At 34.1% G+C, this 16,505-nt stretch overlaps 1 protein-coding gene across 1 annotated transcript; it reads right to left on the reverse strand.

The window, feature by feature from the left end:
- Nucleotides 1-432: 432 nt before the first annotated feature.
- On the reverse strand, nucleotides 433-3,970 carry LOC143547730 (uncharacterized). Its single transcript, XM_077039085.1, has 4 exons — nucleotides 3,958-3,970; nucleotides 2,613-3,057; nucleotides 1,994-2,109; nucleotides 433-1,054 (listed from the first exon to the last, which is right to left on the reverse strand). Exons 2-4 carry the CDS (start codon nucleotides 2,951-2,953, stop codon nucleotides 633-635), a joined length of 879 nt encoding a protein of 292 aa, XP_076895200.1. The 5' UTR covers nucleotides 2,954-3,057; nucleotides 3,958-3,970; the 3' UTR covers nucleotides 433-632.
- Nucleotides 3,971-16,505: the final 12,535 nt, after the last annotated feature.

Here is a 16,505-nt window from a genome sequence, read left to right on the forward strand (position 1 = left end):
TTTACACATTGAGCATTAACACAATAACACATGCCAAAATACTCTGAACTATTCGAATTAGCCTTGTCAAATGCTCAAATTAATACGAGCTTAAAAAAGGTCTACAGCTTCACCTCCCGAACTTAATTCAAAACAAGCCTATAACTTATATAAATCTGATCGTTTTTATTTTATGATTCTACAATGTATTATACTATTATGTATATGAATATGATCATTTTTATTTTGTATGAATATAAACACGTCATTATGTAATTAACAAACAAGTTCGAGCTTAAACTAGCTTTAAGCTCATAAGCTGGATTTGTTTACACATTTACTCATTTATATACGTTTAAGATGATTTTAATTTCATTGTCAAATCTTTTAGTTTTTCCAACCTTACCAATTAAATTAAAATAAAAGATAATCCAGATCACCACGTTTATAACTAAATGGGTCTAATCTTGCAACTCTAAACAACAAATCATATCGGCTACACAAAATGAATTTAAAATCATCCTAAGAATATATGATATAAAAAACTAATAAAAAAATCCATAGAACAAGCAAGCGTATAATATCAACACAGCACGTGTATATCATCAAGAAAATGGCCTAAAAACAACTTAAAAGTCCACAAATCCACATAACTATGACTTTTTCTCAGATATCTGAACATATACCATTTGAGTATACCCATTAAACACAGAAGGCTCAAGTCTAGATAACCCAACCCTTTGAAACAACCGAAACTTTCCATCTTCCACAATCGGGCTAGGTGCACGGGCCGGGTCGTACCTCGTTTGATGAGTGAGTGACGGGCCCGCAACAGGTGGCAGTTCCCAGTAAACATCAAGTATTGATTCTACAAACCGACTGTTTTGGAAATGCTGCGTGTATGATATTGGTTTATTTGTGTGATTAAAATTATCACGCATGTAACCTCTAACTCCCCACCATGATTCTCCAGGCCCGCATAGTTCTGGAGTGTCTACCGCTTTTTCCCAGAACTTTTTTCTTACTGATCTTACCCTTGCTTCATCGCTGTCTTCAAAGCAGCTGTGCCCGCCTCCTGGAGAAAATGATAATGTTAATAGGGGCAATCTAGGGATTTCGTAAGTCTTCTAAAGCTCTTCTTCTCTGTTTTTTTTTAAATCTAAATAATTAGAAAATAGTTAAATCTGCCTATGAAAACTCTAATATCAAAAATACACTCAAAACTTGCATAATATCTTATTTACCAAACCACAAAATTAATATAAAAAATTCCATTATACCCAAAATCTAAATACTTGAAATTGCAGTAAATACAACTTCTGATATGACCAGTATACCCTTCTCTTTCAGTTTTTCCCTTGGACTGCAAACTCTCATATCCTAATGTAAGTTTTAAGGGAAGGATATAAATGTCATAAATTTGAAAATGGGTATGACTTTTGTTAGGTAAATATGATATTATACCAAGTTTTAGGGAATATATGAAACTGCCCCACGTAATAATCTGACCCTTTGGAATTAACTATGTACAAGAATTTATAAGTTTATTTTTTCACAGATACTTACAAGAACTTTATATGTTAAGAAAAACTATATTGTTTAAATAGTAATCTAATTTGTTGAAATTAAAATATGTTGGAGATGTCAATCTGTCATTAACAGTTATTACTGTGACCCGTTGCATACATTACCATTGTAATTAGTAAAATACTTATGACTTGCAAATTAAAACTTTGGGTAAGTAAAAAATTGAGTTTTAAACCTGCATCTAATATTGGTTATTATGAAATCGGAAACTCCAAACAAAATTTCAAAAACTAGTGGGCCCAAACCGCCTCGACCTAACCCAGACCCCTTCATTCGTTTTAATACTGGTCCATTTTCATCCAAGCCCTCCATATAACAAAGAATCGACGATTGAGCAAAATCATAAATATCTTAAAAAATGGAATTGCAATGCAAAATGAGTAATCAAGAATGCAAAAACCGAGAGAAAGTAGAGTTGTTGACTAACCTTGAATGTAAAACTGATCACATATCTGTCTCAAGGAATAATGATCTCCAGTTCCTGTATCATAGTTATCTTCAAAAACAAGGTTTGAGAAGCCAGCTTTCAATGCCTGCTTTAATCTGTAAGGAAAACATGAACCAAAAGAAACAAACATACATTAGCACAAAACTATGATATTACAGCAATCAGTAAATATATAGCTTTTTGAACAAAATAATTTAGAAGGTGCAATGCATTAAATGTTCACTTTGACAAATTTCGACCCGTTTGACCCATTCATAGGTAAATGGACCAAAATTTCCCATTTGTCCGTTAGAGATATAAAACAACCCGAATCAATCTTTTCATAAGTACATGGGCCGAAATTTGCCATGTCTAACATAAACCAAAACAAAAACTAAGAGGTTTCAAAATTACCAAATTAGTCCATTTCATATTGTGACATCGGTACATCACCGGGTATAATTGTTAAAAAATGACAGCCAACCTCAGTGCATTGTTATTCTGTTATTAAGCCCACTAATAATCTATAAAGAAGTTTCAGAAATTTGGACAAAAGTTGTTTCAAGTCAACCTAATTCAACCTATCTCTAGGTTTACTGGTTGACGATATCATCATTACCTTTTCAATTCGCTTTGATGATCATCAAAAAATATAAGAACTCGACTCAAATCAGTAACACCGTGTTTCTTCATCACAGTCCCCCAATCAATACTCCCAAAATCAATAAAATCTTTCCCAGCAAAATATGTGCAGTTCCCATCAACATATGCTGCCCCCTTTTTAAGATACTTTTCAGGATGACGTGGCGTGACTGAGATAATCCAGGTATTTGGCATTGCTTGTCTCAATACCCACGTGGAATGCCCCTTGAAAGCCCCACTTTCAATCATTAAGTCTGGTTTCAGCCATTGAGTGATAAACCAGAGCCCAAAACTGTGATCAAAACCCATCCCATACATGTTATTCTTAATGGGTCGGGTTTCATATATTGGTACAAATTCTTCAAGACCTTGGAGCAAATCTTTAGATGTCCACTCGACGTTTTTTCCGTGTTTCGATCTGCCTTTTAAAAAGGATGTAAAATTAAAAGCATGCAGATTATGAGAACTTAATCAGTTTTGCAGTCAAATCTAGTCTTCAAAACAATGCCTTAAAATAATCAACTAAAGAACATAATCGTATAACTACGCTTGTGTCCACTGTTTAGTGTTTACTACAGAATAATCTAGAATAAAACTCAAAAAGAAACAAGCGGTACCAAAACCTAAACATACACAAGGAGACAAGAAATACAAGTAGAATCAATAGATTTTAAGAATATCAACATATGATTATCTACATTGATCCTTTATGATGTTGATATGCAGCAGATTCCAGTGAGACACTTGAAATGCTACAATGAACACAGAAGATGGCATATTACTTAACAAAGTTTGAGCTTACAGGATAACTGCATTTTAGAACCGTTTTGATAACAACTCCCATATAAACTAGTGACATCACCTTTTAGCTAAAATTCAAGTTGAATTGATAATGAACATCGTGCATGACACACCATTATAGGTCTAAATCAACCCTAAACCTTACTTACTTTCCATACTCCTAATAAGCTCATGAATCAACCTTCCATTCTTCCACACCATTATAAATTTCCAACCAACTTGAATCAGTTCATCTCAAACCGATAATACATTTCTATCATTTGCCTTTTAAACTTACTTCACACTTTCAACTTAACTTGACAGAGATCAAATGAGATGTAATCACAGACACATTACATTCAAATTTCACACTCTGCAATACAAGCAGATAAAGACTAAATCCTCCTAATCATACGCATATTAGTACACCAAAATTACTTAAACTAATGACATAATCATATTAATGAGGCAAATTGTGACTGACATCAATCCAGATCTAATAAAATGACATTAAGAAACCACCCTAGGATGTGAGATCTTACACCAGGGGACACCTAGGGCGATCGAAGGAAGAGATGGAGGAAACGCAGAGGAGGTGACGAGAGCGGATGAAGTAGGAGGATATTATTATTATTATTATAATAGGGAGGATGATGGTGATGATAGGGCACAGGTAGCCGGTCCGAGTGAAGTAGTTGGTGACTCGTGTGGCGATTGAGAGCTGCTTTTTGGTTTTCGATTCGTCGTCTTCGTGTTCGTTTTCTTCGTCGGTGTGAGCATTGACAGCACTCTGTCCAGCATCTTTCTCTCTTACTCACTGTGGTTGTCAGCTCTTATGAAATCAAACTAGCAACTGATATATTGAAATTCGGTCGCTATTTCTTTGTTTTGTTACGCCGTAGAGGTGTACAAAATACCGGTTTCGGATCTGATTCAGTGTACTTGATTAGGAGCCGAAACCAACCCAAACTTGACAGAATCGGAATCGAAAATACCCGACTATACTTGGAACCGGTTCCTACCCGGCTCGGTTTTTTACTTTTGTTGACCATACACCGGTTCCGGTTCCTGAAAATACTCGGTTTGTGCACCTCATGTTACAGTATAGTATCAGTATTAATTGTAAGAGAAAGCCTAAAGATTAAAGTTGTGATATGCTCAAAAGGATGTCAACATGTGTTTTATATCGATTGGAAAAACTATAAAATGAATGCTTGTACATGTTACGAAAATACCGTTACCGATACTGATGCTATTTTGATGGAATTTGTTTGGTTTAGTTCGTCACGATGTCGGCGCTCAAATAGCTTAGGTTTTAAGCAAATACCATATTGGACAACATTTTTTTCAACAAATACTATATTGGAATTTGTTTGGTATATTCATTTTTTTCCCTTTTAAGTTAACGATTATTGGTAAAAATCAAATTGAGTGATATAAATGGGTAAAAAGCGTAAATTATTTATAGTTTAGAGGGTGAAAATGAAACTTAAAAAAAAAACAATATTCCTGTTAGGGCTGTGTATGATGTGGTTTAGTGCGGTTTTGGGCTAAAACCGAACCAAAAAACCAAAGTTTCGGTTTTTAGTTTTCAAAATCATTCGTATTCGGTTTTTTATGTTTTGGATTTTCATGTTCAATTCGGTTTTGTCGGTTTTGCTAATCAGGCTAGTATTTTTTGGGTGGAAGAAACTTGACCCACGATATTTTGAAATTGGGCTTAATATTTTTAAAAAAAATATTAGTATAATCGTTTACATTAAGAGCTAATAAAAAAAAATACTTACATTCAAAATGATTTAATCTTTTCCAAATCAACAAAACATAAGCAGTTAACGTTAAAAATAAAAACTAATATCCAAGTTTATAAAACATAAACGATTCATAATCGTTTTTTTCCGGTTTTTCACAAAACACAAATTCGAACCAAAACCAGTATGTTTTTTCGGTTTGGTACTTTTAGTTTTTTTCGACTTTGAGTTGGGTTTTTTTCGTGCACATCCCTAATTTTCCAGTATTCCTACCTACATTTGAAATTAATTGTGGAACACCTCAACCCGGATAGGCTGGCGTGCCACTATAACCGTGGTTCATAAACAAAAGAAATTCCGAACAATAACTGTATATAGTAATCTTATATCATTATATCCAATACCAGAACATGCAATTATGAGTACAACTAACCATAATCTTATCGCATGGCATCAAAGTCAAAAATAATTTAGAACAGGAATGAACAGTTTGTCCGACGAATCGATATTCCAAACACGTTATGTCACACTCCAATCTACGACGAAATATGTCGAGACACGACTAATTGTACGGTAGCTCGCAAGACACAGTTAAAATTAGTGGCAATAACTAATCATTTAATACCATAAAAATCCAAGTACATCAAAAAATTTAAATTAAACCAGCATTCCATAACTTCAAACAAAACAAATCAAAATAAATTTTTTATTTGTGGATAACCTAAAGTCTTAGAATTAGTCACTTTATCTTCAATCATCCCATATATGTAACTGCAACATATATAAAAATAGACATATTTAGTCAATAAAAAAGTTGGTGAGCAAAAACACAATTTGATACATATAATAGCAATGATCCAATTCTTATGCGGATGTGTTGTCACATCCCGACCAAAAGCGGCAGAACATGTTGGGGCACGGCGTGATTGTTTCAATGCACACGACACTTTAAAATGACAATATTTAAACAACTCGTTCATTTCATTTAACATCAAAACACAACATAACTTTTTCATTACAAATAAAACAAAGTACAAGAAAGTAAATAGTTCATTTCACTAGTAACCTAACGGTCCAAAATAAAAATAACTTCTTCAAATCTTCAATCAACCAATAATCAAACCTGTAATGTTGCATAAAATATATGTTGTCAACACGAATGTTGATGGCCAATTCCATGATTTTGTATATATAATATAAGGCAAAAATCAACAACTCTTATGTGAAACTATAAATAATGACAATTGCAATACATAAATCATAAATAAATGAAACTCTTTTCTAATAGATAAAACTACCAAATTACAAGGATGAGCGTATGATCATACTTATTGAGGATGATGATGAGGCCAACCAACAAAACACAATAAACATTTAGCAATTAATTATATGAGACATATAACACACAATCGGACAATTATTCTAAGTAACACATAAACTAGAGTTTGTGGTTTGAGGATCCAAGTCTTAAATTATTTTTATTTGAGTAAGTATACAAGCTACCCCCAAAATATAAAATAGAAAACATGGATGATATTACTCATCTAGACAAAGTGACGTTGATGAAGAAGTACTTAGAATAAAACTTCAAGAAAAGGGAGCCCAACGGTTTAACATGTGTGTCCTAGATTGAAAGATCTTGAGTTAATATTAAGTCTTGAAAATGGAATATAAATGGTATAATAGTTCATAAAACAAGGCATGGGTTTTCGAGAGTTTAAGTTATATTTTACGAAATGTTGTTTAATAAAGTATGCATAAAATAAAATGAGTTTTACATGAAACCGGGTCTTTTATGCTTATTTTATTCAACCTTTGTTAAGTTTTACATAGGGGAGTTGGTTTAGCGCTAGTGTTCACGATCCCGGTAATGTACGCATCAAGATCCGACGTTTAAATATTTCTTCAGTTTAGCCGGTTTGGGACTTTATAAAGTTTCAAATCCACATCCAGCTAACCAAAATGTTTAAATATATGAATGACTTCAATAAAATCAGTAGCTTAAACAAGTTTGAGAATTTTTATTAATTAAAGTCTCAAACCCGTGTTTATGAGAGTGTAAGTCAGCCCGGTCTTAGTATAAGACCAAGTTTGGTTTTGACATACCATAATCTAAGAAATATAAATAATTTAAAGTGAAACATAAGTTAAAAAGGTTAGGAAAGATTTTTGACGGTTTGAACGTGACTAGCTCGTTAAGACGAGTAGTTCGACTTTTACTCGGTTTTTACCAGAAACTTGGTTTAAGCCAAGATTTGTTCCAACACTTCCAAAATCTTAAGTAATATGATAAATATAAAATAAAACATAACTAAAAAGATAGGTTGAACTTTTGGAGGTTTGAACATTGACTAACTTATTAAAACAAGTGTTCAGTTTTACTTGGTTTCTACCCGAAACTTGGTTTCAAGCCAAGATTTGTTCTACATTTCTATATTAAGCATATAATAACTAAAATATAAAGACAAACTCAACTCTAAAGTCATACAATATGTTTGTTCAAAAGTTAAATAAAATGCGTTAACGAGTGTTCAGTTTTTGTTCGATCCTTGACTCGCTATGAGACCGAGGATGGTTACTACATGTCCAAAACCAAATAAGTAAATTAAAGTAAAACTTCCAGATCCAAACTCAAATAAGAAAGTTAAGCGAGTAAACTTTCTAAAAACGACCAAACGGACCTAAAATGCATAAATATCTGTTTGAATGTCCAAAAGCATTAAATAAAGATTAAAATGGTTTTCTTAACATAAAATAACTTAGAACAACTGATAATATAAAAAACATATACCCGAAATGGTTTGAAATGCAAGATTCGGTTCCGTTTAATTTTAAAGTCAAACTTAAGCAAAACTAGCTAGAACAACTTGCAAGTTCAAACACTTTGGGATGAGAAGGTGAAGATGAGTAGGTGAAATGGCTGCGATTAGGTGAGTATTTATGGGGAAGGATTGAGGCAAGGGGCATGAATGTGTCCATTGGATAAACCGATTCACCTTGATTCCTTTATTTAAAATGATTTCTGAATTAAATAAATTATGACCAAGGATAAAAAATGTTTGGAGGGTTCTAGAATAATTATGAGTTGAGTCTTGGTTGGTTTGATTGGTTGAAACACAAGTTAGGACCTTAAACGAGCAAAAACGAACCAAAATAGCAAACTTGTCTGCTGTTGCAGCTTGGTCGCGCTACGCCACAAGGTTTGAGCATGCTCGTCGCAATACACGATGCGTGGGCTTGGCATATATTTTATGTTTTGGCAAAAGTGGTCCCTAGACTTTTTTAAAACTTGATTTTTAGCGTAATTTAAGCGAGTTAAAGACCGTTAAGGATGATATAACAACAAGACAAGTGTGGGATGAGATCATAACATAAAATCCATCATTTTATTAATATCCAAAGATCCGAAAATCAAAACGGGTCGGGTTTACAATACAAAAACGAATAAAAATCGAACCGAAAATGACAAGTGTCATATGTGCAAATAATTAAAATCAGTTCCTAATCACCTAAGAAAGCTAGGGTAAGTAGGGTGTCGAACCACGAGGAGTATGTGGTCAGTGTAACGTGCAAGCAATTTATAATATTACGAAGTAATAAAGTGTAGTGCTGATCACACAAGCAAATAAGTTTGGTTTTAATATTAATTAAGCAATTTAACAAATTCAAGCAATTAACAAAAGCAAATCACACCCGGGGTTCAAGAATGCAAACAAATAGTAATCTCATGCAACGTAACATATTAAGTATTACTAATTAACACAGATTGATTAACGAGCTAAACCTTAGGCATCAACAATCGCTAACACATGACACTGGTTATCAAACAGTCACTGCCAATGTGACTCAACTAAGGGCAATTGTATGCTTCTTTGTATTCAACTAATCAAAACAATCCCATGAACAATTATTATAGCAACCGACAAACTAATTGTTCTGATCAACGTAAACCTTAATCGACTGAATGCACAACAATACTAAACATCAATACTCATAGATTAATCATCAATAGTTTCAAAGTATGTGTTCTTAATACATGAGAACACTGAAAGTAATACAAGCTTTACATCTCGAATATGATTCGAGAAGACTAGCCGAGCATCGTCATCGATAGATCTTCAATTATGATGATCAAGGCCATTAGGATTGATCAAGAGATGATTTGTAGTCCTGGAATTCACCCAAAATCGCCTAACAGCTGTTGGAAGTCATCAATAATGATTAGGGTTCGTAAAATAGAAGATATAGGTCAAAACCCAGTTTTTCCCGTCTTTTATGTCCATCGCGATACGCGATGGACATATGCCTATCTCATCGCGTATCTCTACCTAATAAAACTTCATATTTGGATTCCTCTCATTGAGAAACCCAAAATTCATAAATTATAGGTCCCGTAACTCATTTTCTAGTCCAGGATATGCTCGTTTTACTTCTTGGTCGCGTCTTGTCGACCCATCTTGTTCAATTTTAGCATCGGCTTATGATTTCTCATCCATACTCTTCCCCAATACTTCTAACACTTCCTAAGACTTCAAATCATGCTCCGGTATTCTAGAGATATCATTCCATGCTCGTATAGGTCTCCTATTTAGCATCTTTAATGATCAATGACCTGAAATACAAAAACACTTATGAAGTACCAAAGTTCTAACAATATACTCAATAAAACTACATAATTAATACAATAATATATATACAAAATACCCGACCGTCAACAACTAATTGAAACAACAACAAATGAAATACGTTCCTCATGACTCTAAGTCAAGCTACTAAGACGGACGTAAGATCTTACCTATGAGGATGAGGCCACCAACAATAAGAAATAAACACTTATTCATATAACATGTAACAACTAATCAAGCAATACACATAAGCGCGTAGATTAGAATTGCGGTTGAGGATAATAATAATAATAATAATAATAATAATAATAATAATAATAATAATAATAATAATAATGTTTGTGTTATACATGTTTCCCCTAAAACAATAAAAATAAAATGGGTGTGAATTACTCACTTTAAATAAGTCGGTGAGCGAGAGATAACAATTAAATAAAAGAGATTGACTTAAGCGAGCTGGTCAAACCGAACTTGAAATTACCGTAAAAATCAAATAAGTAAAGTAAAGTCAAAATCACTATAAACCTAACAAGAATCTTTAACAAATCTTAGATTTAACATAAACATCAAGAAATCAAAACTTAAGGAGTGTTCGGTTCGTAGTAGGTCCGGGTGTCGATATGAGATCAGATTCGATCCTATCATGTCCAAAACATAGTTACACAGATAAAACATAAAAGAATCAGAAGATCATTAGGGTCAATTCATGGTTTAATTGAAAAGCCCCAAAATTGTTTTAACATATACCCTAAATTGAAATCGATTCAGTTGAATATGAAAATCCCTAATCTATTGAAAGTTTCATTCAAGGGCTCATAACCAACAATAAAAATACCAAATTACCGATAATTGATTGAAGAACTAGGAGAAATGGAATGGAAGCACCTGTTTGACTTTTGATAGTCAAACCACGAAGAACACCTTGATTTAGCTCGAATTCGTGAGAGAAAGTGAAAATGAGAGGTGAGTGGCGATTATGTAAAGGTTAATGAGGGTTTATATAAAGATGGTTAAGCTTATTGATCATGAATTCGTTTAATAAAAGATTGAGTTTATCACTAAGTTTGAGCTTATTACAAAAGTTTGAACAAATTAATGGATAATAAACAAGTTTGGAGATGATGCACAAGTTTAGAATCATGGATACATTCATGTTTATCATCTAATCAAGAAGATTCAAGAAACAATTTCAAAAATCGAATTAAACGAGTCAAAAACGAACCAAATACGATTTTGCTAATATGCTTGTTGGTAGTGCGCCGCTATGGCTGTGGGAGCACCACAACGCGGCAGGTGTCTTACTCTGCACTATCATTTTTTGTCAATTTCAGCCCCTGTACTTTCAAATGCGATTTTAGCCCAAAAGAAACAATTTTAAGGATTGTTTAGTATGTATAAATGACATAACAATATAAACTGGATTAAACACAAACAAATAGTAATAAATACGTGCTTTTACTTTATGAAATATCCGAATTACATACCCAAATTGGGTAAACAGATACAACTAAAACCGGAAATTGACGAATGTCACACGTTACGAGTTTAGAAAGTACATGAAGTACGTCGGGGTCATATAAATAGAATATGAGATCAATAAGTGGTGGGAGAGTTTCTCGTCGTTTGTTTGTCTTATGGTGATCGTTCGTTTGTTCGTCTTATGGTGATCGTCGGTGTTCATTGCAGAGTTTCTCGTCGCTTCATGAGAAGTTTAATATTTTGTTGGAGAGGTTTTATTTTAAAGAGAAGGTTAGAGAGCTTAATGTAACTCCCTTTTCTAGTAATTGGAATTAACTTTCGAATCCTCCTAAATGCGGTTTGTCCTACTGAGAAATTAAATTATATACTTTTATGTATGTGTAAATATATGAAAGAGACACAAAAGTGTTTAATAAATAAAGGAATTGACAATAAGAACTCATATTTAATTAAATGAAGTAAGTGCTTCGCTTAGTAATTTAGCATATGTGTTGGGGCTGTTGTGTATGTAAACGAAATGGGAGGGTAATTATTGAACTAGTTATAGACTTTGATCTATTTGGAAAAATTGTAAAAGAAAAAAAAATACTAGATTCTGTTTTTACCCATAGAGGTAGGGTAGTGAAAAGACTTAAGGACCCATGGAATAACATCCGCGGGTTAAAGAGCCTACCTTGTAACTAGGCTTCCAAGGTAGCCCACAAATGAGTAAATAAGGAATGAGACTACCTTTTAAAGATGTGTTTGTACGTCTGTCAAACTAGAACATTGAAAATTAACAAGGCTTGTAACTTTGAATTTACTTCTGTGTCTATTTTATTCATGTGTGATATAGTGTGTATGACAAAGGGAGAAGTAACAAAGTAATACCTTTTTACCAACTTCTCTCTATTTTTTTATTATATTATAATAGTACATTTCCTTCATACGATGGTCAAAACACAAATATGATAAGACTTCACATAAAAATGAATAGATAATAAAATATGAGATATAAGTTTTATTTCATATTATATTACTCACATTGCATTTGTGTTTTGACTTTTTAAAAGAAAAGATCTGTCATTCACATGGAAACTAGCAACTAATGCCTTAACATTATATTCCAACTTGAATAGTACAATTAAACAAAGCTCACAAAAGTAAAAAAGATAGTTATCATACCTACAATATAGGCTAAATGTGTTTCTAAAGATTTAATTGCTTTAACATCACATCATAATTAATCTATGTGTAAAATCACACCAACATAATTCTAAAATAAAAAGAAGCAATGCACATGACTCATGATTTAAAAACAAGCAACTTGATTATTTTATAGGTTTCTTTATATAACATATGTATTTACGCATCGGAAACCTCACAATTTGATTATTTCGACTTTTGCTAAATGTTTAACTTTTTAAATTTGTCTGTACATAACTCTCTAGTTTGTATTTTCTTGAGACAAACCATGCAAATACATTGATATAATTGATCCATGATGTCCAAAGAAAATAAAACCATAATAATAAAATAATCATCTAAAAGAATTGTATCTTTGCATTTTAAACTAATGTTGGCCTATGCTACACTGTAACTCGAAATAATGGTTAATTAGCAATCATGTTAATTTAAAAGTTGTGAAATAAAGTTGTACAAATTTGCATATTATACATCTTATAGTGTATATTTACACCTACCATGTGCGAGGGAATTCTTAAGTTTGTTGCGCAGAAAACCTTGAGACGAATTTGAGAAACAACTTATTAAATATTCGTGAATATTTTTCAAGAAGGAAGAATCCCATCTAAGGGGCTACGATTTTTCTCCTAAAGGGGGAATAATCTCCATCCAAGGGACTAAGAGTCTGAAAAGGCCATTCCCTGAAGAGGGAGGCCGTATCATTATCCACCATCGAGGAAGTACCACCAACTCTGGTTATGCAAGATCGACTCCAATAAACCACATCCAACCTTGAGCGGACAGTTTTCGATACATGATCTTTGAAGAATCAAGATAACTTCGTTTTGAGAGTTCGATCAAACAAGACAAGAACCAAATTATTTTCCATAATATAAGACCGATAAGCAATGATGGAAGATTTGGATATGGGAAGGAACTTTAAGAAATGTTATTTTATTAGCGTCACCTCAAAGAAATAAAGCCAACGTTAAAATAAAGCTTCACAAATATCACTTATTATAGCAAAATTCCACCTGCCAAGAGCCCCCCTTCCAAGGGATGAGATGTGTAACATCCCGAAATTTCAAAGTAATATTAATTATATTACTTAATAATAGAGGGAAAGTTTACTCGGGTTATCAGGAAATAAATAAAAGAGTAGGAGTTGGTATGGGTCGGGCTAGTGTCGGGTAATGGACGTTGGTTATGGATTTGGATTAATTGAGATGGGTTAAATGAGAATGGGATTTCAGGGATATAAATACCCCCAAAACCCCAAAAATATCTTTCATTTCCACCTTCTTTCTTCACACACTCAAAACACACACATTCTAGCCGATCAAGATTCGAAGCCGAGACCCGAGATTTTGTTGATAGATCTGAGTTGGTAAGGTAAGAACAATCCAACAAAGCTAATATTACTGAAAATGGTTAGGATTGGATGTGTTAACCGGACCCGAAACCCAACTGCCCAAATCGGACCCCTAAAACGTCGATTTTAGGCCGATTTGATGGTTGGGCTTTGTAGGCGCCGATCATACGATTCCGTGGGTACCAAAATCGAGTTATTTGGCTAAGAAACGAAGGAGTTATGGGCAAACAGATCTGCAGCGCGATAACTTCGCCTGCAAGATTAAGTTCGCCTGATGAACTTCGCCTTCAAGCGTAACTTCGCCTTCAAGCGTAAGTTCGCCTAAGGATAACTTCGCCTGAAGCCAAGTTCGCCTAAGGATAACTTCGCCTAAAGCTAAGTTCGCCTAAGGTTTAACTTCGCCTGAAGCCAAGTTCGCCTAAGGTTTAACTTTGCCTGAAGCCAAGTTCGCCTAAGGTTTAACTTCGCCTGAAGCCAAGTTCGCCTAAGGTTTAACTTCGCCTGAAGCTAAGTTCGCCCGAAGGTTAACTTCGCCTAAAGCCAAGTTTGATTAGAAAATAAATTATAAAGCGATAAGTTAAAGTAAGCTAATACTAGGCCACCAGATTAGATCAGACGAGTATTGATACGTGTAACTTGTACAGTCAGCCGAGCTCAGTTAGAGAAGGGATTTACAGCTATCAGAAAAAGAAGCAGAATTCAGGTGAGTTTCTAGCCCCATTCCTTGTTATGTTTTCGGGGCTGTGTGCATACTCGATGTGTTGTTAATACATTTATCCTAAGTGATAAGTGTATGTCATATGTGATATGTGTGATAGATATGAATGATTGTTTGTCGGTACGCGAACGATCTTCGGATATTGCGCGTACTGTCAGGTTAAAAATAAAGGTATGAATATTATATATCGTAGATGTATGAATATTTCAAATGAATACTTGTCGGGGCGTGAACGATCTTCGGATATTGCACGTAACGACAAGGGGTATGGTTGTTAAATGAATGAGGTAAAGAATGCCTAGAGTGTTCTTATGTTATAATGTAAGTATGTGTGTATAGGTACACGAATGGCATGTGAGTTCTACGTGTGATATGTATGAGTGATTGCTTGATGGTACGTGAACGATCTTCGGATATTGCACGTACTGTCAGGTTGTAACGTTATAAATATGGTAAGTATGATATGTATGTTTATGTGTATGAACGTAATAAAGTTAATAAAAGAAGGAAATGACGGTTGTATGGTTGTATGGTTACGAAAAGGGTACCGAGCCCTAATAATACTCGAGGTATGATGTATGGTTGTATGGTAACGAAGAGGGAATCGAACCCTACTAATATTCGAAAACAAGGGACCAGACCCTTATAATATCTGTGATGTTAGGGACCAGACCCTTATAATATCTGTGATGTTAGGGACCAGACCCTTATAATATCTGTGATGTTAGGGACCAGACCCTTATAATATCTGTGATGTTAGGGACCAGACCCTTATAATATATGTGATGTTAGGGACCAGACCCTTATAATATCTGTGATGTTAGGGACCAGACCCTTATAATATCTGTGATGTTAGGGACCAGACCCTTATAATATCTGTGATGTTAGGGACCAGACCCTTATAATATCTGTGATGTTAGGGACCAGACCCTTACAATATCTGTGAGGATAGGGACCAGACCCTCATAATATCTGTGATGTTAGGGACCAGACCCTTATAATATCTGTGATGTTAGGGACCAGACCCTTATAATATCTGTGAGGTTATAGGGCGAAAGGCTCTTTAAAACGTATGATTATGAATGTAAAGAAAGTATGTAGGTAAGAAAGAAAGTATGTAAGTAAGAATGAAGGTATGAGTACTTATGTGTGTATGAAAGAAAGTTATGAGGTTAAGTACTTATGTATGTAATAAGGTATTGTATGGTATTGTATGATTAACTAGAACTCACTCAGCGTAGCTGACTTTTAGTATGCACGCAGGTGAGTAGGATGAGACAGCTGGCTTGAGTGGAGGACATATGGCAGAAGACTAAAGTCTGGCATCTGAAGATCTGATATGTTTTATAAGTTATGTTTGATTTTGAAAGACAAGAGGAATGTTTTAAGTCACGATTATGAATTGATATGTAATGTTTTATGAAAGTTTTATATTCCGCGAAAAGTTTTAATAAACTCTGATTTGAAGAACTGTGTTTATGAGTAAATCCGACGCTAAAGTAGGGCTACCGGGTTCGGGGCCTTACAATATGTTTAAAAAGTTTCTTCAGTACAACAGCATTCGACCTTCCAAAGGTTTTCTCTAAAGAAAAAGAATTTCCTTCCAAAGGATGAGGTGTTTAAGGAATCTCATTTCATACTTCAAGAGTTTTACCAAAGAAGAAAAACCCCCTTCCCAGGGAGTTCCTTCCTTGCAGATCCATTAATACTGACTCCCTTATTGACGAATCACTTTCCAGAGACCCCCCTCTTAAATAATACCTCCCTAACGAGGCCCAACAATCCCTTCATAATGAAGTCCTTTCCAATGCAATCCATTCATAACAAGCCCCCTTCACTAGACTTCACAAGGATGCAACTATATTATACCTATATGAAGGGAATGGGACCCTTCCATTAGCCTCATTTCATCAATCTTCATGCTAAGAAGCATATCTACACTATTTCAATATGGAAGACAGAAAAAGGGTGTACCTAGTGC

The sequence above is a fragment of the Bidens hawaiensis genome, unplaced genomic scaffold, assembly GCF_021521415.1.
Source record: "Bidens hawaiensis isolate Kalapana, Puna unplaced genomic scaffold, B.hawaiensis_p1.1 tig00014824_1, whole genome shotgun sequence".
In the NCBI taxonomy this organism is placed as follows: domain Eukaryota; kingdom Viridiplantae; phylum Streptophyta; class Magnoliopsida; order Asterales; family Asteraceae; genus Bidens; species Bidens hawaiensis.